We start from the raw sequence: 23,284 nt of genomic DNA, 5'->3' as shown, positions 1-23,284 counted from the left end.
GCTTTGCTTTTTCTCCCCAGTGGGATTTGATGCCTTTCCCCAAGGTGTGGCTTGGGCTTTTCAAATCGCCTTTCCCTCCCCAGACACACGTGGCCAGCTCCAGTACTGGATTTGTGGGTGGGTGTAGAAATAACTTTTCCCACTTTGCATTCCACTGGACTCCCATCAATCAAGTCATATCCACACATGGAAGTCTGGCCCTTGGCACAGACCCCTCCAGCACAGCCAGAGCTGCTCCAGATCAACAGGAGCCCTGGCTTTGGGTGTGCTCAGCCATGAAGGTGAGCCCCATCTGCTTTCAGCAATTTTTCCCTCCTAAGGCCAGTCCAGAAAAGCTGTAAATAAAGCCATTTTGCACTAAACCCCATTAGTTTTCCCATTGCCTTACAAAAGCCGGCTTTTCACAGGACAGCTGTCCTGGGACAGCATTTCCACAGGACGTTTCCACAGCTTCCCAGTGGACATTATTGCTTCTGCAGCACCTTGGAATATCCCATCATGACCAACCTCCAAAGGGGAGATGTTTGAAGCTGTCTCCCCTTCCCAAAAACTAACGAGTAGAGGGGGCAGTCTGTGCGACACCTCAAAATTTTTAGGCACCTTCCATTTGGCTTGAGCCTCACAGTTCCAAAAGGAAGCCCAAACCTTGCAGTGAGAGCAGCTGAAATACTTCCCAAGTTTGCAACTCTCAAGCTTCCCCCGCCCCCAAAAGATAAAAATGGAAAACCATTATGTTAGAGGTTATGAACTTAGAAAATTGAGCATCCCTTCAGCCAGATTCCCAAGTTTAACCACAGGACTACTTGATTGCTTTGTCAGGCCTCAGCTTCCACAGAACCAGGCCAATATGGACATCTCACCAGGGCACAAGAGCATCCCCAGCAGTGTTACCCCAGCCTGCAGGACCAGCTTACAGACTGCAAGTGCTGGCTGAGAGAATCCCTGCTCTCCAAGGCAAGGGGAAAAAACCCTGAATCTCCACTCACAACTTCCTGTGCTGAACATGATCCCAGTTTTATCCCCACTGCAGCAGCAGACACCACGAACTCCACACGAGCTCTGTTGTACAAATTTATTGCGTGGCCCGCAGGGTGGGAGCTCAGTTCTCCTTCTCCTGCACAGTCTTTGTGCCCCGCAGCCGCCCCGTGCGGCGCGCGGCGATGAGCCCGACCTTGCGTCCCGCGGGAGCGTCCCTGCGGATGGTCGAGGGCTTCCCGATGTGCTGGTGGTTGCCTCCTCCGAAGGGATGCTCCACAGGCTGTGCAGGGGGAAAGCAAGACAGCAATGAAACCACAGAAACTGATGGTCAACAGAAATAAACAGGTTAAAGGGGACAAAGAAATAACTGCTTCACTTTTCACGTGGTGCAGTCACCATCAAGTGCTGCTAATTCACCCTGTGGCTGCACATTTATCTGGGAGGCTTCCCTCCCAGATACATGCCAGGCTCGTCCCAGTATCCCCCAAATCTTCCCTGAACTGTCAGAGGGGACAGGGATGACTCCAAACAGACTCACGTTCATGGCCACACCACGGACACGTGGCCAGCAGTTCCTCTTGGCCTTGTACTTGTGGTAGGCACGGCCGGCCTTCAGGATGGGCTTGTCAATACGGCCTCCACCAGCCACGATTCCTGCAGGGAACGGCAGGAATGGTGACACCCAAACACAGCACACACCAGTACCACGGAAAGCCAACACCAACAGTGACATCAGAGCTGAGCTACAGCCTTCTTTCTGATCCAATACACACGGATTGAGCTTTCTTTCTAAAGCACTGCCAGTTTTACTACTTCGATTTCCTGACCAACATTAAGTTTTTCAAATGAAGTATGAATTGAAAGAGCTCAGGGGACTGTGAAGAACTTTGAGGTCAAATACCTACTTGTTTCATGATTTACTGAGTCAATTTTACTGGATTAACACACCAGATAACTCACTTTGGTGTCTTCCATGCAGAGGCAGGCAAGTGTCACCAGCAGCCATCTCAGCTGTCAGTCAGGTGCACAACAAACCTGGTGCAGCCTCTGCTTCTTGGCAGTGGTTTTGTCATTCCCTGTCAGACCTCCCAGAACATTCCACCCACCTGACACCAACAACAGGCTCCTCCAGTGTACCAAAAGCAGGAAATCAAAATGCCATTTCCCAGTCCTTCCCCAAGGACTGCAGATTTTACAGGCTGAGCAGTTCCACTACAGCCTGAGGACAATGAGCATCTACTTTGCTGTCCTCTCACTAGGTGAAACCTCCAAATTTAGGTTAGCAACATGCAAATGTAATGCAGGAGTAAAATACAAGGCAAGCATCTGAGCACAGACTGTCCAGCCTGCACAAGACACTATTTTCAAGATGGTTATTGTAAGTGGGGCCCTGTTTGGAAGATTCGGTGACAAGAAGCCCAGCGACAAGTTCACAGTGATTGCTCCTTACCCACAACAGCCCTGTTTGCAGAAGAAATGACTTTCTTGGAGCCTGAGGGCAGCTTCACTCTGGTTTTCTTGGTTTCGGGGTTGTGGGAGATGACGGTGGCGTAGTTCCCGGAGGCGCGCGCCAGCTTCCCGCGGTCACCGGGCTTCTCCTCCAGGCAGCACACGATGGTGCCCTCGGGCATGGTGCCCACGGGCAGAACATTGCCGATGTTCAGCTGGGCTGCAAAGAGCAAGAGAGCAGCCACAGCTTCACTGGGGGCCCTGGGCCGGGGTTACAGCCCTGCTGAACACGGGAGGGCGGCAGCACAGAGACTGCACGCCAGAATCCCAAACTCCAGGAGCTGGGACACCCAGCCCAGCCTGGCCCGGCCCGGCCCTGCCCAGCCCCAGCCCGGCCCTGCCCACCTTTCTTGCCGCAGTACACGAACTGCCCGGTGTGGATGCCCTCGGCGGCGATGAACAGCTCCGTGCGCTTCTTGAAGCGGTAGGGGTCGCGGAAGGCGATCTTGGCCAGCGGAGCGCCCCGCCCGGGGTCATGGATGATGTCCTGTGGGAATGCAGAGCTGCTTTAGGGCAGGACACGGCCCCTGCCAGGGGCTCTGCAGGAATCAAAGAGCTTCGAGAACAGGGGGATGGTCACTCCGGGACGATTCTCAGCAGGACACTTCTCAGGGCTGAAGGGTCACCTTTGGTACGACACGAGCCCCAGCACCTACATCCCATCCTGTCACAGGAAGCCCTCCCTGAGAGGTGGGCAGGCCCTGGCACAGGCTGCCCAGAGAAGCTGTGGCTGCCCCATCCCTGGAAGTGTTCATAGCCAGGCTGGATGGGCCTTGGAGCAACCTGGGATAGCAGAGGGTGCCCCTGCCCATGGCAACAGGATTGGAACTGGATGAGCTTCCAGCCCAAATCATTCACTGATCACAAAATAATGCCTGGATAAGTGTGCTGCTTGTAGCTAATCCTGTCTGAGCAGTTTTATTCCTGACATTCTGCAGGTATCCAGTCTCTCCATACTAAGAAATCCACTTTCACTTTGCCCAACCACCTTTGGGCAGGTCAGAGCTGGGCACAGGCAGTGACTTCTCCATGTGTTTCCTTGGGATTGAAGCATTTCTAACATTCTGCAATCAGGTAAAACGAAGTTTTTGAAGCTCCTAAATTAGGAAGCACAGACTTGTTGTTTCTTTTACACTTAAAGAAACACATCCATTCTGTTCCTGAAGCACACTGGGATTAAAACACCCAGCCATGTATTTACAGACAACTGACTCTGACACATCTCGAAGATGCCTCTGTCTTTTAGGACAGCCCATCAACTGCTGGTGTCCATTGCTGACGTCTTCCCAGCCCTGTTGGCCAAATCCCCTATGTATGACCAAGTTCAAGTCAAGCCTTGCTACCCACCTGCCATCATCACCTCAGACAGGCGAGGGTGAGGGAAATTCTCTCTACAACCTGAACGTGACCGAGCTGTAAAACACTGAAGGGCTGCCCAGAGCACGCAGCCAGCAGCACTGCTGGCACTCCGGAGTCCCCGACACCCCTGAGCCACCATCACACCCCAAACACAGGTACTGCCTTGCTCCTACTGCTCAAGACTAAAATGATGGATATCACTTGGCATTTACTAAGATTTGTTTGTTTGTTGTTTTTAATACGCAGTCAACTACATGGGAAACTCCCCAGCCATGTTTCCTGAGGTACAGGGAATTCTTAGGTGCCATAAAACCACGCTGGTAACTGCTACTCTTAGCAAAGCTGCAGCAGAAAATCCTGCTGCTGGCCAAGGGTGCCCTCCCCGCTGAGATGTTCTCATAAACCTAGAAGAGTTTAACTTTTCACGGAATAGGATCTAAGAACAGAGAACCCTGGATCCGGCCAAGGGGCGGCGGGCACTGCGGCAGCGCAGGAGGAGCGGGGCTCGGGCACCCCGGGGCCGAACGTCCCCCCCGAGCAGCGGAGCCGGGGCCGCCCGTACCTTGACGATGCCCTTGATGTAGCCGTGCCGCTCGGCGAAGTCCACGGCGCGCAGCTTGGCCGGGCCCTTCCTGTGCTTCACGTGGGCGCGGAACACGGAGCCCGCGCCTTTCCTCTGCCCGCGGATGACGCGGCCCATGGCGCCCTGCGGGGACGCGGGGACAGCTCAGCGCCACCCGCCACACGCTCAGCGGCACCCCGCCCCAGCCCCGTCCCCGCCCTGCCCCTTCCCGCGGCCGCCCGGGCGCGGATGGCGGCGGATCCGGACCGGGACCGGCACCGCGGCCTCCGCGCTCCTACCTCGCTCCGGCCTCCCCGGGAAAGAAGGAAGCGCTGACGTCACGGGAGCGCCGAGGCCCTTCCGGCGCGGTGACATCACGCGGAAAGGGGCGGAGCCACGGGGTTCCCTCATCTCCTCCCGGAGCGGGCCCGGGACGGCGGGAGAGCCCCGGGATGGGGCGGGCACGGCGAACCGGCACGGCGAACCGGCACGGCGAACCGGCACGGCGAACCGGCACGGCCAGCTCCCGGGAGCTGGTACGGAGAAGCAGGAGCGCTCCGGGATCGGGACAGGAAGGGTCCGGCGGCGCGAGGGGCTGGAGTTTGGGTGCGGCCGTGGAATGCAGGTCTGCATTTACTGCCTAAAGGAAAACAAATAAAAGCGACGCGCGCGAGGTGTTCCCGGTCCCCACGGCTTGATTGTGCAGCGTTCAAAGCGGCGGCAAACAAAGCCCAGTCTGAAACACTCAGCATGTTATAAGCAAAACCTATACATTATATATGTATAAGTAGAAAACAGATAATTAAAAATATTCCATAGTAGTGACTGCTGTCCCCGAGCAGCGTGGTTCCACGGGGCTGATTTCTCCTCGCTCCAGACCCGATCCAGGCAGGAGCCGGGACAGTGCCCGTGCCGGTTTAGTTCCCATCCCGGGGCAGTTCCCATCCCAGGACAGTGCCCGTCCCGGTGTTCCAGGACCCGCTTCTCTGTGTCTCAAAACGCTCCTCGACACACTGCGAGGGGCCAGGGAGGAAGGGGGGGTGGGCGGGGGTCAGAGTTCACGGCTCCACTTCTCCAGGGCTTTCTTCACACGATCACGGATTGGACTATGCTGGAAAAGACCTCGGCGATACCGAGTCCAACCTATGACCACCGTGTCACCCAGACCAGGGCACTGAGTGCCACATCCAGCCTTTCCTGAAACACCTCCAGGGACAGTGACTGCACCACCTCCCTGGGCAGCCCATGCCAATGTCTAATCTTACCTCCTGTGAGGAAGTCCTTCCTACTGTCCAACCTGAACCTCCCCTGATGGTCCTCTCCTCTGTCACTGGTTACCTGGGAGAAGAGACCAGTCCCCACCTGGCTACACCCTCCTGTCAGGGAGTTGTAGAGAGCAATAAGGTCACCCCTGAGCCTCCTTTTCTCCAGCCTAAACATTCCCAGCTCCCTCAGCCTCTCCTTGCAGGACTCGTGCTCCACACCCTTCCCCAGCTCTGTTCCCTTCTCTGGGCTCTCTCCTGCCCCTCAATGTCCCTCATGAACTGAGTGGCCCAGAGCTGGACACAGCACTCGAGGTGTGGCCTCACCAGCAGCCAGTACAGGGGGAGAGACATTTAGTTTAAACCTAAAACTACGAGATCCCAAGCCTGTTGTCCTGGGATGTCACATTAACAACCAGGGACCCCGAGCTAAGAGCTGCCATGACAAATCCTTCCTTAAACAGCTGGACCAAAGGTGCAGTTTGTAGGAGGAGGCTCCAGCCCTCACAGATGCAGCTGGATCTGTAATAGTCAGACTGTATTGTGCAGTTTAAGAGCTGGAGGTTTTGGGTGAAGAAGTAACTGAAGATAAAACCCCAGCAGGTGCTTTAAGCTGCCTTTGCCAGATTTTAATCAATATTAATTAGGGCATAATTGAGAGATACAGCAAAGCAGAGGTAATCATCTTAGTGTTCCTAATCAACTTGTGCTTTGCCCAGGAAGGGGAAATTAAAAGTGCCTTAACTTCTTTAACAGCCCATCAGATTTTCTGTATCAGAGGCCACTTTTCTAGAACAGGTCACTGCCAATGACCCAATTCACTGAAGATGCACTATTTAACCTTATTTGACTCACTGGAAATTAGGAAAAGCTCATCAGCCCCACACATGCCATTGCTCCTCTCCTGCAGCTGAAGAACCTATGCATCCACCACGTCTTGACAGGTGAGCTTTCCCACCACGGTCTTCCTGCGACTGGTGGAACTCACCCTCCCATAAGATGCAAAACCCCTTGATGCCAAGGGCTCAGAGCCGGGATCCTTGTCGGATTCAGCCCAGGTAAAAGGATTTGCATGGCCAGGAGTCCAGCCTGCCCATCTGCTGGAGGTCACCATCCCTCACACAGACAGTGGGGCAGCTGCTCGTCCTGGGCCCCACGTGACAGCTCAGTGCACGACGGCAAACTGCCACTCACTTTGGTTTACACTGAGTTTACGTTCACCCTGAGTGGGAACATCTCGAGACTTTGATTTATGGTTCCTGTGGCAGCAGGAGTCTGGTTAGTTTTTGCTACTAAATAAGACAAGAGACAGATTTCTAAGGAACTAGATAAGAACTTCCAAATAATGCCCATAAACCTAGAAAATTACACTGGTCACTCCTCTTTCAAGTTCTTAGTAAGGACTTAGTAATCACATAAGAAGTAGTTGTGTAATGATTTAGTGCACTCATCAGTTTCATTATCCTGTATCAACTATGCTTTATTTTCATTTTATTGTTATTTAATTTGTGGTGCAGTCTTCACAGTGCTGTCATCATCTGTGAAGCTACAGCCTCTTTTGTGGGCTTGGGCAGCTGCCACCCTGCCCAGGTACTGCTGCAACACAGAGGGTAAGGCTGGAACTGGGATCATCCTTAACTCCTCCCTGCCAGGTTTTGGGTGCCCTGAATATGGGTAGAAATGTCTGTTCCAGAAGAGTGTGAAGAGTTCTGACTTCGCCATCATCACATCAGAGGCTGTATCAGCCTTTCCTCCCAGTAGTGCTGAGTGGTTGTCACCTATTTGTGTCACCACAGGCTGTGTTTATGCACACCTCAGGATCAGAGCATGCTGCTGCCCAGGGCCCCAGTGCTGGGATCATCCAAGCAGATTCTTAAGTATTTTTCCATCAGAGAAAACCAGGAGGAGGCTGGGAATAGTATGCATCTAGGTCTCTATGCACTCAAGATTCCTTAGGATGCACACACGAGTGCAAAGCCCTGAAAGCCTCCAGGTTTTCCAGCCCAGACAGCATTCAGAAATCAGAGAAGAAATGCAAACAGATGACAGAACTGCATTAATGATGATATAATTTTATACCTGATTTCTTCTAATAAGAGACAACATTAGTTAACACTTTCATCATCAAGGAATAACAATGTTGTATGACCTGGCACATCCAAGCACGGACTGAGCTCAAAACAAGATTAATTATTTACTTTAGCTGTGCTTTCAAAATTAATGGATCCAAAGACATGCAAGCAAGTGGTTTACATTGGATGGCAATTAAAAATACTGCCCAGGTTTGTCAGAACAGTGTGGCTGTGTGTCGTGCCCTAAGAATCTTAGTGACAAAGAAATGGGAGTGTGGAGCACTACCAGAGATTGTAATTCTCTTTAAATTTGAGGAGTGGAGGTGATGCTGTGGTTTGAAAAGAGGCCCCCAGGCCCTGGGCTGATGTCATCTCCCAGATCCAATCTGTGGGATATTTCTCAGCATGAGGAGGAGGTGGCAGTGCCAGAGCTACAGCAGGACAAGCCCATGCTGGGCAAGACAGTGTGAGCCGCAGGGCTCCTGAGAGCAGAACAAAAGCAATGCAGGTATTCCCTGGCACTGCCTACCATCTGCACTGCTGTGCAGCAGCTGCTCTCGTGCAGCTTTGAGCCCTGAGATTTTTGCCTTCAGGACATCATCTCTGGCAGATGTATCCTGCTTTTGGAAGAGAGTTAATTTTCTTCCCAGTAGCTGGTACAGTGCTGTGTTTTGCATTCAGTATGAGAATGTTCACAGCAACAACTAAAACATCAGTGTGTTAAGCAGTGCTTACTCTAAATCCAGGACTTTTCAGTGCCTCGTGCTCTGCCAGTGGGGAGCTGTGAGGGAGCATGGCCAGGACAGCTGACCCAAGCTGGCCAAAGGGATATTCCTCACCACAGAGTGTCGTGTCCATATGAACTGTCCATATTGGCTGGGAGGGGCTGACCACTGCTCGGGACAGGCTGGGCAGTGGTCAGTGGGTGGTGAGCAGCTGTACTGTGCATCACTTGTCTCTCGTGGGGTTTATGCATCTCTATTTTTCTTATTATTATTGTGGTTATTATTTTTTACTTTATTTCAGGTATTGAACTGTTCTTATCTCAACCCATGAGTTTTGCCTTTTTTCAATTCCCCTCCCCATCCCACAGAAGCAGGAGGTGGGTGAGTGAGCAGCTGCTGGTACTTAGTTGCCATCTGGGATTAAACAACAAGAAGCTGCTTTGCTTTAAGACATGACAGCCCTTACCAGTCTCGCTGTTTCTCTGCCAGGAGTTACAGCTGGTGGGAAAAGGAGCAGAGGCAGGGCCACCGTGCTGGAATTCTCTGGCCAAAGCCTATTTTTCCACCAGTACTCAGGCTGTGCTGGAGCTGGGAGAATTTGCTTATGTCCCTGAGGATTCTCTGAGCCTGGAGCAAGAACAGGGTTGTCTGGCTAACCCAGACACATCCTGCACACCTGCACAGATCAGGGGGCTGAGGCTCTCAGGAAGCCTTGGCCTCCCGTGCCTCCCAGGCACAGGAATCCAGATGGAAGCCTGATGGTGCTAGGCAAAGTAGGGTGTTCTTCCAAAGCACGGCTGCAGCATATCACAGCCTGATATTTTGTAAGCAGCTTCATCCTTTGGCTGCTTAAACTACAGCTGTGAGCTGAGCTGGCTGAGTCATGGCCCCACATCCTGATTCCAGGGCAGTGACACTCGGCAGCAGGGAAGTACCTCCACTGCTGGGCAAGGCCAGGTCTTCCATCTCCACAGCTACTTCCATGGGACTGTGGCTGCTGCAGCCCATCCCTCAAGCATCTCCCCTGGCTGGCTAATTTGCTGGGATAATAGAGAAAGGATAAAAGCGACTCCCCTGATTCTGGAAGGGTTTTGGCAGAGCCGTGGGTGCACCCGCATAAATGCACAGTGGGAACAAGTCAAGGGTGTGTTGCCTTAATTAATCCTTTCATGACAGTCACAAGCTAATTTGCTGAAGGTTAATTGCACTGTAAATAGCAAAAGGGGTGGTGTTCTGCTTGCAACAGATGGCAGCCACCAAGAAATTTTGATGAGATTGCTGTTTGGAAAAGGGGGAAGAAACAGCAAGGTTTCTCTAGGACCCTGCCTTGAAAGGGAACTGAGAAGGGAAGCCCTTAACTCTGTGCATCTTTTGAAAGGGGAGGAAATAAAGAATGGCTGTGAGTGTTTTCTCTCTGGGAATGGTATGCTACTAGGAATATAATCCTGACCTCCTTTAGGTGGGCACTTACCTCTGTTTATGGTTTTCCTGACCTCTCAGGGCTTTGCCTGGGATTAGGAACTGGCACGTGGACTCCTGCCAACCTGCAGCGTCACAGTTCCAGTCTGCAAAAATAACACACCTGCTAATCCCAGCAAACACCCTCGGGGAGATCCTATTACTGCTGCTCCAGAGCAGGGCACAGGGGAGTCACCTGCTGCCACATGGCAAGGGAAGGGCCACAGACAGGAGCTGTACAGACTGCAGAAGGGGCAAAGCCTCATCTCCTGTTCTGCATCCAGAAAAACTCCTTGGACTCTGAGGCCTGGAGTGTCTTGTACCTAAAAGCAAAGGAGTCCTTTGTGAGGATCCTCTTGCAGCAGCCCCATCATACCACCCTCAGCATCCTGGCAGGGTACAGGCCACTCGTCTGCATTCAGCACTCCTGGCTTTCCAGAGAGAAAAATCCCTCTCCAGAGACACCACAGGCCTCCGTTCCACTGACAGCTCCCAAAATAAATACCTTTGCTCTCCCCAGAGGAATTTCTCCTGAAAGGATCAGCTTCTGTTTGCTGTCTTGAAATAAACAGTCTCCCTCAACTGCACCAAGTTCCCTAGCCTGTCTCATTCCTAAACCCTGGAGGGAATTCCAGGGAAATTACTTGAGCTTTCCCTTCTGCTCTTGCATGAAGCAGATGAGGTCCCTGACCGCATGACAACCACTTCATCATAATTGCAGCTCTCCTCTAAACCTTCCCTGTAAATGCAGCACAGGGTGACCTGGAAGGAAACCATGCTAGAAGAATGGTAGAAGAATAGTAAACCATGCTAGAAACCATGGTAGAAGAATCCTTGCCAAGTCCCCAGCCTGCAGCTCAGCCCGTGTTCCCTTTTGAGTTACTGTTCTCCTGGCAATCCTTGGCTTTGGCAATACCCCTGGAATTCCCTGGGTGTGGCAAAGCCATTGCCCGGGGGCTCGGGCAAGTGACAGGGCAAGAGACTCGGGCTGTGCCAGGGCGGGATTTATCACAGAAGCACGGAATAAAATCGGAACAGTGTGCAGAGGAAAAAGCCAATTAAGTGACAGTGCCTTGTCCCCCAAAGGGAGCTGCCTCCTGCACAGCCCAGGCTCTCCAGCAGGGAATGGCTTTGCCGGCGTTTCCTGTTATTCCGGGCAATGACAGTCCGGATTCCTCGGGAGAGGGGAGACCCAGAGCCGCAGAGGTGGAAAATCCCGATCAAAACAAAGCAATTTGCACTTCACAGACGGGCTTAGCACTGCTCATTAATTAGGTTCTGGTGACCTCTAGAGGCCCTGAGCACAAAGCACCTGATTTCTGCGGATCTTTCCTGAAACAATGAGCACGAGAATTCCGCTTTATTTTAGTTTCAAACCAAGAGTCATTTTAGCCTTAGCGAGGAAGGCATTGAGGAACAGTAATTGATTATTATTCTTTTCTTGTTGTTCTTTTCCTCCCACTAAACGCGGTAATAATAATTCCCTGTGTGCAGCAGCCTCAAAGCCTGCACAGTAACTGTGGTAGGGATTCACATTTTTAAAAGAAATTTGCTTTGTGCATCATCAGTAAGAGAGGAACTACTTCTCTCCCGTATCTCTAACGATATATTCATCTAATCACTGATCCTGGCAAAACTGTCCAACTCTCTGGTGAGATAATCCCATTGCTTACAAGAATCTAAATTGTGTGGGTTTAAGATCCAGGCTCAGGTGTGAGTTGCAGAACACAGCCTTTTGTGCACGAGTCCTTGCAAGGCAGAGCTCAAACCCCGTGCTGGTCGTCTCAGACGGGAGCATGACCATCTTTTCTGAAAAATTATTCTCAGCTGCAAACAGGGGAAAACTGACAATCCACCAGATTCAGGGCCAAGCAACACTGTATGTAGGAAAATTACCTTCTGCCTGTATTGTAAAACAACAATCAAACTGCCTGCAGGGAAGAGTGATACAAGAAAATGGGTAAGAAAATAAGTGGTTTTTTACTCATACATCTGGATCAGCTTATTTTTTTCTTAATGGGATAAACAACAGGGACAGCTGATGGAGAAGGGGAGAAATCCACTGAGCCAATTTTCTGTCCTCTAGAGCTGCTGAGATACAGGATTGAAACCATACCAAGGAACTAAGAGAATTGGAAGGAGAGATGGAAGAGGAGTGAGACCCTGGCCAGAGAGACATTGGGGAGATAACTGAGAGAGGCTTAAAGCTGTGGAGAAGCTTAGCAAGAAACAGAAAATCTGGAGGAGGTGAAACTGAGGTATCTGCAGCAATGCACAACTCTTCAGCAAACTTGCAGGGGTGTGTGGGAGACCTCCTAAAGATTTCTAATTTAAGAGCACCCAGCTGTACTTCCAGATTTAGCTATTAGCTGGTTTTCCTACGCAACAACCCCCACCCCCCCAGGAAAAAAAAAAAAAAAAAAAAGGTTTTTCTCCTCGAATTTCCTAATGGACCTCCTACCAACACTTCAATGGCAACATTTGTTTGGTGACAACATTCCTGGAGGCTACAGCCGCGGCAGTTTGTGCATCCATCTTAGTAACCAAACACAATAGTACAGGATTTTCTCTTGCTTAATAGATGTCTGTGTTCCCACAAGACAGGGAAAAAGTGTATGTTTTGGTAATAATTTGTTGTTGTTGTTTTCTTATGGCATAATGATGGATAAGGTTTTTGAAAAAAGAAAATCTAATTATTTTCTTGGGGGGTGTTTTCTTTTTCACATTCTCTTGCTTTGTTCTTCTCCTTTGCTGTGTAGGCAATAGAGCTAAAGGGATTTCATGCCTCAAAACAGAAAGGAATTCTGAGCTACTGAAGAGCATTAAAAATGGAGGAAGGGAGAAAGGTTTAAAAATGGATTTAAAAAGAATTTTTATTCAGACTGTGTAAAAACTCTTTTGAGATTGATTGAATCAAAACTCCCGAGAAACACATGGGAGAAAAGCTCAATTTGTTAAAGACCTGCATTCTCCTCTATCTTCTAAGTGCAGCCTACAAAACTAATTTGATTTTGTTGGTCCTCCGAGAAGTCCTTTAGCAAGAGAAGGCTGGGGGGGTGGGGAACCTCTCTTTTTTGATATTTGTGAGATAAAAAGAAACCCAAGCTCTAAGGCCACCTGCATAAGCTTTGTAAATCTCTCAGAATTAAAACAGAAAAAGCATTTCTTTTGTAGTTGCCAAGAAATGCTGGCTCCACAGAGTGCACAAGCGTGTTTAATTTACACAAGTTTGTTGGCTGGATACTTTTGATCAATAGTATCACAGTGCTAATCAGAAAATGACAGGTACTTTTCATGTGGACTTTTTCTGGGTAAAACTTTTGAACTTTTCTAATCTATTAACTGAAAACAAGGACAAAATATTGCTCCTACCTTGCCTCCAAATAGTGGTTTTCCTTCCTTTTTTCAGAGATAAGAGAAAGAATAAAAGGAAGGAGGTGAGAAAGAAAACAAACATAAAACGGGTAAATAAAGAAGTAAAATTCCTCCTCCCTCCAAGTAACTGTCAGGGTTTTTTTTTCCATTAAATATGCCATTACATTTAGGATTTTCATTTCCAAATGGGAAAAAAATGCGACTGGCTCCAAATATAAGAACAATGCTTGGGGGCAGGCCTAAAGTGAGCAATAAATCAGGGCAGAAAATGTTTTGCTTGGGGAACACATTGTGATTAGATCATAAATAATCCTCTTTTCTTCTATATGCAACATAAAGTAAATGCAGCTGTGAGCATGGGCAGATGCTGGTGCACAGACACATTTGTTTGCACACTCAGAGCACTCGGCCCCTTTCCCCAGGGCAGTTCTGGGGACAGCACGAGAGGTGAAGGGCTGTGGCAGAGGGGATGATGGAATGGTGTCAGCTGAAAATCTCCTTAAACCAGAGCAGCAGAGCCAGGCAAGCAGGGAGCACTGGGAGATGTCACCAGGAGGAAGCAACCCCTTGGCAGCAGGAAACTCTGTGCATCAGTGCCCGCCATAAAATACTGTTTATTTCTTCATAATCATGGCAGTCACAAAGTATTTGTTCCTCTGTGGCAGGACCACAGAATGCAGGAGGCTGTGCTGAGAGAGAGGTTTGCCAGGGTGTCTTCCCAATTCTCAACCCAGTCTCAAGTACAAGGTTTATTTTTCTCCACTTTGGGCCCTGTTGCTGGCCTTGCAGAGTTTGCCCTCTCAACAGGCATGGTGGTACTAATTATTATCATTATTGTTGTTGTTGTTATTATTATTATTATTATTATTCCTTGTCCACCTGAATATTTCCTTAGTAATATTTAGCACCAGAAGTGAAAGGGGTTTTTCCCTTTAAGACCCCTGAGGAAAGGCAGCTTCAATGTCTCCAGGGATGCTTCCAAAATTCAGCACAGGTGAAACTGAGGTGACAGATACAAGTGGGAGCAATGCTGGGACAGCTGCTTTCCCTACCAGACCTGAGGAAATTTCCAAGATTGAAACAAATTCAAAGCAAGTCTGAGGTATCTAGAGGGATCCTGTGTGGGCCAAAGCTCTTTTGCAGGGAGAAAAACAAATCCATCCACCTTCCAGCAGAACTTGCTGGGATCTTGGAGGCAATTTCCTTCCTCTTAGATCTTCCAGTGAATTTTTCCATGACAGGGATAATCCAAGCTAATCACTTCCATTTGACCCAGTTTAATCACCACCTTCCTGAAATGGAGTTAATAGGCACTTAATTCTAAACAAGTGAGGAGCATGGTTCATAAAAGAGCTTGGAAAATCACTCTTCTATTCCTAACACACTCTTTTCTTTTTTTTTTTTTTTCCCTTTTAATTTGTTACCCAGAGTTGGTAACTTCTGAGGCCTAAACCACAATACATCTTGAGCTCACTAAGCTAAAAATACTGACTCACCAATCACAGCATACTAATGAATCCTCCACAGGAAAACGAATCTGTCATTTCCCTTCCCACAGGAACACGCACAAGTGGTTAAATAACTAAAGATTTTGTACAGCCTCTCTGCCTGTGCCATTGTACACTGAGATCTTGATTCAGGCACTGGAGGCACACATTTCCTTTCTTTCAAGAATTAGTTTTTGGCTTATTATTCCACGTCTGTCATTCTGCAGCAGCACTAATTTTAATTTTGATTTGCAAGTCTGACAGCATTCATAGAGTCTGCTTTTGAGATGGTTCTGGTTTTATTCTTTTAGATACCTGTCAGGAAGCAGTGGGAGCAGGGTGCAGTGCCCTCCCTGCCATGCTCCAGAGCCAGAAGCTGCTGGGATGGGGTTCCCAGATTGGGCTTCTAGGGGTTATTATGCACTCAGGACCCTGGAAACCCCCCAGCAGGGCAGCAGTTAAAGCAAAAAACTGATTATAGGTGTAGACTATACACCTATATTATACTCTATGTTCTCATAAATTCACTTTTGTCACATCCTCTTGAAATCTCATGTAAGCAGAGATTTTCTTTTTCATGACTGCTTATTTTTTATTCAATTGCTTGCTTGGTTAGAGTTCAAATGTGGATCTTTGAAATTGTCCTCACTGCCTGGAAAAATCATGCAACAATTGGGGCCCTAGTGGATTTACACAGCAACAATCTCAATTGGCTGTAGTCTTCTCATCTCTCACTGATGACACCTTCACCCTCTCTGCCTTCAACACCAAGGCTGTTCTTCCACTGAGGAAGGGACCTTGGGATCATCTGTGGGTAGAGTGCATTTGCTCTGCTCAGTCTTGACATGGCTGTCTGCAGTGAGTGGGGTCTGGTGATCACACAGATATCCCACCAGGAGGACTTCCCTCGTGCCCCAGCCAGAGGCAGGAATCACAGAAGTCCTGGCAGTCTTCAGTCTTCCTATTGAGTAATTCCTGGCTTCCTGCTATTGAAAACATGTCATTCGTGGCAATGTGGTGGTTTAGGCACAGTCTCAAATAGCAGATGTTTATCTTACCAGCCCAACACCTCTTGTGTAATACTCCTGTCTTCCCCCAGGCCAGTGGGAGTGAGGATGAAGGATTTGGGGGCAGCTCCAGCACTTGTGCTGGCTGTGTGTTCTTGCTGTGGGTGGCATTGCCCAGGAATGGGAAACAGGGGAGTTGCAGGGCTGGGCTCTGATTGATGTCGACCCCGAAAAACGACTATTTAATAAACAAACAAACGACCAAACAAAGCATGATATCCCCACGAGCACTCTTAGCAGGGAAGTGGGTTGCTTGCAGAGCCTCACTGCCATCTAGCATGTGAGGCTGGTCTATATTTAGCCCTTCAAAACTTTCCAGATAAGAATTCTCTTGATGTGAACTGAAACCTTTGACCACCACAAAAAACACAGCAAGGCTCCGTGTCCCGGCTTCCTCCCCGCTGCTGCAGGACAGCCCTCATACTTTGTGACTGAATCATCAGGTTCCCAGCGCTAACACCCAGGCTCCAGCAGCCTTACCACACAGCAGGCAAACAGAGCACGTGTTGGTTAAAACCTGACAAAGCAACACTTGGATTTAGGTCAGGCACAGCAAACAGGAGTTACTTGTACGCTGTACCTGGCTCCCGTTCAAGCTCAGAGCCTGATGAATTCACACCAGCCCAGACATGCAAAGCGGCATCTGCCTCTCCCCTCTGCACCGCGATTTCTGCTCAGACAGTGCCTTCAGCTCCTCGCTGCCGTGCCCCACACACCGAGGCTGCTGGGCTGCTCCTGCCCTGAGCACAAGCTGCACAATTCACTGCTTTGACGGGGCGCTGCCCTGCAGCCCTGCGGCACAAAGCAGGCAGCGGGCATTGCCCCAGCTGCACATCCCAGACTGCCCAGAGTGTCCAGCCGCCTCCTGCATGGCTGTGACCAATGGCTCTGCTGGACCTCGTCCCTTCCGATGGACTGGCAGGACTCACAGGGCATTCAGCCTTCATGTGAAGATGGTGAATTCACCTTTCAGCCCTCTGGTCTTTTAGCCTTTGTCTCTCACCTCACTGCTCCTCTCTCCCTTCCCATTTTCCCCTGGCTGCTGTCACTTCCTGGTGGTAGGAGCAGGCTTTAATTTCCATTCCAGAATTGGCAGAGGCTTTAAACTCTGGATTTGCAGAAGCTTCAGTTTCTAGTACCTTAACTCCTTGTTCACTGGTTGTTGGAGTTGCATTTTGTCCTTTCTTATCTTTTGGCCCATCTCAAGATCCAGAGGATTCCACACCTTAGTGCAGCTTACTTTGTATTAATGAAGTTATGGACAAATAGTATTAATCTTTCAATTAATATAAGTGTTATTATTCCACAATAAATGCATGGTTACATATTTATAGAGATTATATTTTCTTATACTTTATAAACAAAACCTAGAATTATAAATATCACACATAAAATATGATTAATTTAGCCATAAAGAATTTATTGGCTTTGCCAATTCCTGATGGAAAAGAGATCCAATCAGGCTGAGACTATAGCAACCTCACCTACAAATTTAAGACTGACTTGGTGGTAGGAGATTAATTTTTATGGGATCACTTTGGATTAGGTAGCATCTTGAATATATTGTCAGGCTGTACCAGAAACCAATTTAGCATGGCTCTATTTGTTCTTCAGCTTCTACTCAAAGTTTAACTTAACACGCCTCAATCTTGAAATTATTTTAAATGCTTCTATTAAAAACACATGAGAGCGAGGCACAGTTGACCGCAGATTGGCTTCTCTGAGACATGTCCTAAGTGCTGGGATTCCTGAGCAGCTTCCAGGCTGTTCCAAAGGGAAACACACAGCTCCTCTCTACAGCACCCATCCCCCTTGGCCTCTGCACCTGTGTGGTCTGGAAGGCCAAGATCATAGAATGCAATGACTCTGGCCTTCCCAATTTTTCTCTGCTCATTGCTTTAAAGCAGTTAAATAGTGAAGGTTTCTTCCTCTTTCTAATTGTGTGTTGCTTCTCATATGCTTGGGCATCCCCTCCTTAGCAGCCAGAGTAACTTCCCAGGCCTGGCATTTTCAGTGCATGTCTGGAATTCTGGCGTGGAGCAGTGAATTTGGACCCTAATGGTCCTTGTATGCTGCAAGTGTTGATTTGGATATAATTGCTTCTTGCCTTTTCTCCATAAATTGAGTATTTGTATTAAAATTAAGAATCCTGCTGGATATTTTTAGTGCAGGTTCCATGGATTTTGGCTTTTAAAAAAAAGCATTAAATGAGGACTCTGAGTTCTTCATTAGGCAGTGCATTGTCTGTACAGTTGCCATACATTAAAGGAGCTGGAATAACAGGGGTGCAATATCCAGTTTCACCCAAATGAGGTTGTTGAGCAGGATCCAGGTCTGTATCCACAGAAGGCAAACACAGTATTTAAACAGAAACAAAGCCTTCGATTTATTTCATTATTTACTAAGTGCTGCCATGGTGCTTAGTGCTACATAAACATTCCCTGCCGTGGGTTATTAATACTACCAGGCACAAGCAGGTTCAAGGCTCAAAACACCTTACAGGAGATATTCCCCCAGTAAGAGCTTTAAGGACAAGTTAAAAGGACAAAATATCCATAGAGGAATCCTGTTAATGAAATTTCAGGCTTCAAAAATAGCTGTGTGTTCCAATAGGAAGAAATTCACATTTGAGGACCCAGCTCTCCGCCCATCCCATATAACTGCCCCTCACTGACTGCTGCTGTAACACGGCTCTGCCACGTTAAGTGTGTGAGTGATGCCAGTCTGGCCTTTTCTTTGTATGGTAAGGAACATCCACCCCTTCAACAAATATGGAGAACTAGTAGGAGATCAGATTTTGGGGCTTATACTGCATAATTATCCCGGAATTAGGGAGAATGAGAAGGTTCTGGCCTTCAGACTGCACAGCTCTGGAAATGCTGTGGAGTCACTGCAGGGTCCCCAGCATGTGTTGCCAGTGGGTGAGCAGTAAAACGGAAAATGTTGCTCTGGAGGAAAGAAAGGACTGTTCAAGGGCAGTCTTTAACTCTCATAGAAGGACTAAGGGAGACAAACTATTTGGAGGCACCCTTCAGAAGAAAAAGGAGTATTTTACTTCAAGATAACTTAAACACATTATAAATTCTTGAGAAAGGCTGGGAAAATTATTCTTAAACACATGAGGTTGAAATAACCCCAAAGGTATATAATTCCTTGATGAAAACATCAATGAGCATTAAGAAAACTGTGTATGTATGCATGCTTGGGTCAGTGAAGATTACATCTTATATAAGGCCATTTAAAAGACAGAGCTCTCACAAGAATTACAAATTATTTGGGGCCCATGAAAATCATCCTGGTTTTAATTACAACATTAAAGACAAATCCACAAAGTTGTAAGTTCTGCTGGCATGGCGAGCAACCATTATAAATCTGGACAAGGGATCACAGAGAAATTGTAAGTAATGACTGTGAGAGATTTCAGTGCTAGCTATTTTTGTCTTTAGAAATGTTTTTCATTTCAAAAAGTCATTAGCACATGTGCTCATCCAAAACTTGCTCATAAGACTAAGCAGGATTTCTTAACATAAACTGTCCTTAAAAGGACACTGTCAGCTTCCAACTAGCCCATTTTTAAGAAGAATTTTAATGTTTCAGTACATGAATCCCTGGGGTGATGCCTGTCCTTTTATCACAGTACTTTACCTTTTTTTTTTTCCCTCTGGTGCTTTACCTTGCCCTTTTGCAGCATCAAAGATACCACATAAGCTCAGGGAACCAAAAAATAGGGAGGTGAAACTGAGAGCCTGGAAAGCACTGTAAAAAGCTGAAAACAAGCCAGAGGAGCTAAACAAAGAACTGAAAAGTTGTATCTCCTTTTATTAATTTGCAGTTCCAGATATTGTTTGGAAAAGAGACAAAAAATGTCGGGTAGTGATGTCCCTGTATTTTAAAGTTTAATTACAGCCAATACTGCAATAAAAAAGCGGAAAGATTGACTAAATTAAAATTCTCTTCAGATAGTAAGATGACTTTGAAAAAATATTTTTTTAAATACAAAAATTCAGCCAAAGCAAGAGTTCAGCACATTTTAGAACAGGCATACAAGAGAGTTTCTCTATCCTGGCACTTTAAGCCAGAAGTTTGTTATGTATATCATGATCCAATGTCATGATGGAGGTGATAATTCAGTGGGTACTGAGGGACAAAGTGGGAGAGGAGTCCCTCAGATCATCAGACAAGAGTTATACAACTCTTCACTGCATTTTATTATATTACATTTGTGTCAGCAGCCCTGTCCTGCCAGTAGGATTTGTATAGCTGGGCCCTTCCTCTTGCTGAGACCCTAAATGACAGCAACAAGAATCTTTCAGTAAGGCTGGCACTACGAGGCTGGGGCCTGAGCTGGTGGAACAAGGGAGCAGTTGAAAAGGATGGAAAGTTCTCTAAGGCTAAAGGTCTAGAGTTTAAAGCACACTGCTTCTGCCAGGTTTATCTCAGTACTACTCATATAATTAGTACCACTCAGCAAAAAACTCCCTTGACTTTCTGATTCTAGCTGTACTGTCATTTGGCCTGGAGTGTGACAAGGATAACTGTGTGTTTATGCAACATTTGGTGATGACTTCTTGGGAAGTCATTTGCAAAGATGGAAAAACCCTAACTCTTCCTGTTCATTGGAATAGTCTAGATGCCAGAAATTTTGTGACTGACTAGACAGAAACTTGTACAACTGGACCTGTACAACAAGAAGTATCAACTATTATAATGTGCTGATAAATAGGAAGTCACACAATTAAAATACCAGCCAAGAATCAGTTCCTATGAGAGTGGAAGGCAGAGGTGGGTGAAGAGGTAGAAATGCTGACAGTGGGGTGGACACATCTGCAGTGTAATCCTTTCCCTTCTCCTGACCCCCCTTTAGCGGGTCCCTTCTCAGATTCCAAACACTGTTGACCCTCTGAAATGAACCTGAATCCAACTGAGAGCTTTGTTTGAGCTTTTCTTACCTTCTGCATTGGCTTGAGAAGGGCTGCAAGGAGACCCCTGAGAAACAGCCACAGTGAGCCTTGCCCAGCCCAGTGCCAGCTTTACTCCAGATGAAGAAGACTGGTAATCCAGATCATCCATGCAAAATGAATTCCATGCTCAAATGAGCATGCACATGAGCCTGTCATTATAGGCTCCTACCACATAACTTCAGCTGCCTAACGTTGAACACTCAGCAGGCAAAAGCCCCGTTGGAGGTGCTGTCTCCTGTTGACTCAGCAGGATGACAAACCTCCTCACTGGTGCCTACAGCCAGCCTGGCCATGCTCCCCCTCCCACTGTGCCAATCCCTCCCTAGACACTTTTCCATATACAGCAGGCAATTCACATGCTACATACACATCACTCCTGGTGCCTGCTGCTATCCTACAGACAATGTTAAAATAGTTATTTGGAAATGGCAGAGCTTCTTAAAGAGACAGCCTACTAAATCTCGGGATATAACCCTTCTTTCTCCTTTGCTTTCTTCTTTCCATTTGTTTTCTCAGCTTGTCCAGCATTTGGTACTGCTGTAAAAGTTGTTGAGCCAGAGGGTTTAAAAAATAAGATAACCTTGTCCTGTGTTTTATATAGGTCCATTCATGAAGATCAGAACTTTCTGTCCTGCAACAGCAAAGAGTTAATATCCGTGAGATCTGTACTGTTCTAATCTGTAAAAAAGAAGCCAAAGCAAACCTAAAAGAATTTAGTATGGAAAACATATTCCAGCTTCAATGACACACTGGGGTTTTGTTTAGGTTTCTTTATGATGATGAGTCACAGTATGTAAACTTCACATGCAGTTACTGAAATCATGTGTCTGCCTTATTTTAGCTTCAAAAACAGCAGCAATGCCAACATCCTTTGCTGCTTGTGAGACTTGAGAAGTCCTGAAAACCAACAATGTTATGATCCCCTTGTAAGCACTGTGTTGCTTTTTCACCCTTAGGCTACAAAATAAAGAGGATGATTCTCCAGGTGAGCCTTCTCCACTTTGGGTGCTCCTTTTAGGACTGTGGCATTGGTAATGCTGGCTGGACTCTGCTGCTGTCAGCAATGGAGGGATCCCCATTTGGGATGGTCTGATGAACAGATGTCTTATTCTCTGTCTTTCCTGCCTCAAGCAGAAGTGAGCCACACAAAGGTGAAATCAGCAGAGTTGTTAATGCTGGAAGTTCCACTGCTACTTGCATTACTGAAGTTGTTCCAATCAGAAGTCCAGTTAGGGTGAGTGGAGTCTAAAACCAACTCGCCATCCTTGTCCCCACCTTTCAGCTAGGCCCTGCAGGAGGCTGAAACTAAGCAGAGACGTTCCCACTGCTCCCATTCCCCAGGTGAGGCCCGTGCAGTGCAGCTCTCCAGTCCCATTCAGAAAGGCAGAGCAGATTCCCCTGGCCCAGTGAGTGCACTGCCCATCCTTGCAGGTATAAAAGGGCAGCATGCAGTCATCTATATAAAGAATGTTCTTCAGATGGGTTATGTATAAACTGCCTGATGGCAAGGGTATCAAATGAAGGTCGAACATCAGAGACCTTTAGGCTGTTACGAAATATGACTCATGGATTAGTTAACTGCCTGTCAGATTTTCCATTATGAAATTTAACCACAGCCCATATCTGCACAGCAGCAACACCTGTAGAAATGCAAACAAACAAGTGGTTATATATGCACTTGCACTGAAATGGGTCAGCAGATGTTCTATGGTATCAAAAGAACCCTTTTCCTTATTAATGAACTATTAGCTAAAAAACAAAAATGAGAGAAGGGGAAGAAAATGGTGTGGGAGTAAAAAAAAACATTGTTTTGAAGTTCTTGTTTACCGAAGAATCTGCAAGACAAATCTTTACAGTTCAACTGTATCAGATGAATCAACATAAAAATTCCTCTCTGCAGAATATCATTATTATAGCCATGATGAATATCTGTGCTTCCTAATCCAAGCATTTGCTTTTCATGAGCAGAAGTTAAAAAGCAACTATTCCTGTTCTAGAAAATGACTATTTAGGCACTAGACTAAAAAAAAAGAAGAATGCAATAAAAAATCAGTGAACAATTTTAGCCATTTGGTGGAAGACCCTCATAATTCTCTCAGCTGGTTGTTTGGAGGTGTCTGTAAATCCAGAAAGGCAGAAGATGTGCTCTGAAGGTTCACCATGGGAAGTGGGGCTTTTGACCTATGTGTCACTGGTTTGACTCCACAGGTGAGAGAGACTCAGCTCACCTAATTTTAGATGTCTACTGTGTCTATCAATACATCTGAGCCTGTTGCCCTGTAGGCAATTTTAAAGGTACGTCTTATCTGATCTATTTTAAATATCTGCCTTAGGATGAGATGATTCATGACCTCAGTGTCTTTTTCTTGCTGTGGCTGTATCAGGGGCTGGAGGTGACTGGCTTGGCTGGAGAGCCTTTCATGTGGCCAAAGATGAACCCTGCCTGAATGCTCTGCCCCCCCAAGGTCA

General features: G+C 47.5%; 1 protein-coding gene across 1 annotated transcript; it reads right to left on the bottom strand.

Annotated features, from left to right (window-relative positions):
* Positions 1-1,058: 1,058 nt before the first annotated feature.
* On the bottom strand, positions 1,059-4,791 carry RPL8 (ribosomal protein L8). The gene is made up of 6 exons (XM_053971517.1): positions 4,708-4,791; positions 4,409-4,552; positions 2,833-2,974; positions 2,429-2,647; positions 1,517-1,632; positions 1,059-1,258 (listed from the first exon to the last, which is right to left on the bottom strand). The coding sequence occupies exons 2-6, from the start codon at positions 4,544-4,546 to the stop codon at positions 1,100-1,102; spliced, it is 774 nt and encodes a 257-aa protein (XP_053827492.1). The 5' UTR covers positions 4,547-4,552; positions 4,708-4,791; the 3' UTR covers positions 1,059-1,099.
* Positions 4,792-23,284: the final 18,493 nt, after the last annotated feature.

The sequence above is a fragment of the Vidua macroura genome, chromosome 2 (assembly GCF_024509145.1).
Source record: "Vidua macroura isolate BioBank_ID:100142 chromosome 2, ASM2450914v1, whole genome shotgun sequence".
Lineage (NCBI taxonomy): Eukaryota > Metazoa > Chordata > Aves > Passeriformes > Viduidae > Vidua > Vidua macroura.
This window is presented reverse-complemented; position numbering and strand designations above follow the sequence as displayed.

Coding starts and splice junctions, on each gene's coding strand:
- RPL8 (XM_053971517.1), bottom strand. CDS start 4,546: ATGGGCCGCGTCATCCGCGGGCAGAGGAAAGGCGCGGGCTCCGTGTTC. Junction 2,648..2,832: donor CGTGTACTGCGGCAAGAAAG/GTGGGCAGGGCC, acceptor TGCTCTTTGCAG/CCCAGCTGAACATCGGCAAT. Junction 1,633..2,428: donor TGCAAACAGGGCTGTTGTGG/GTAAGGAGCAAT, acceptor CGTTCCCTGCAG/GAATCGTGGCTGGTGGAGGC.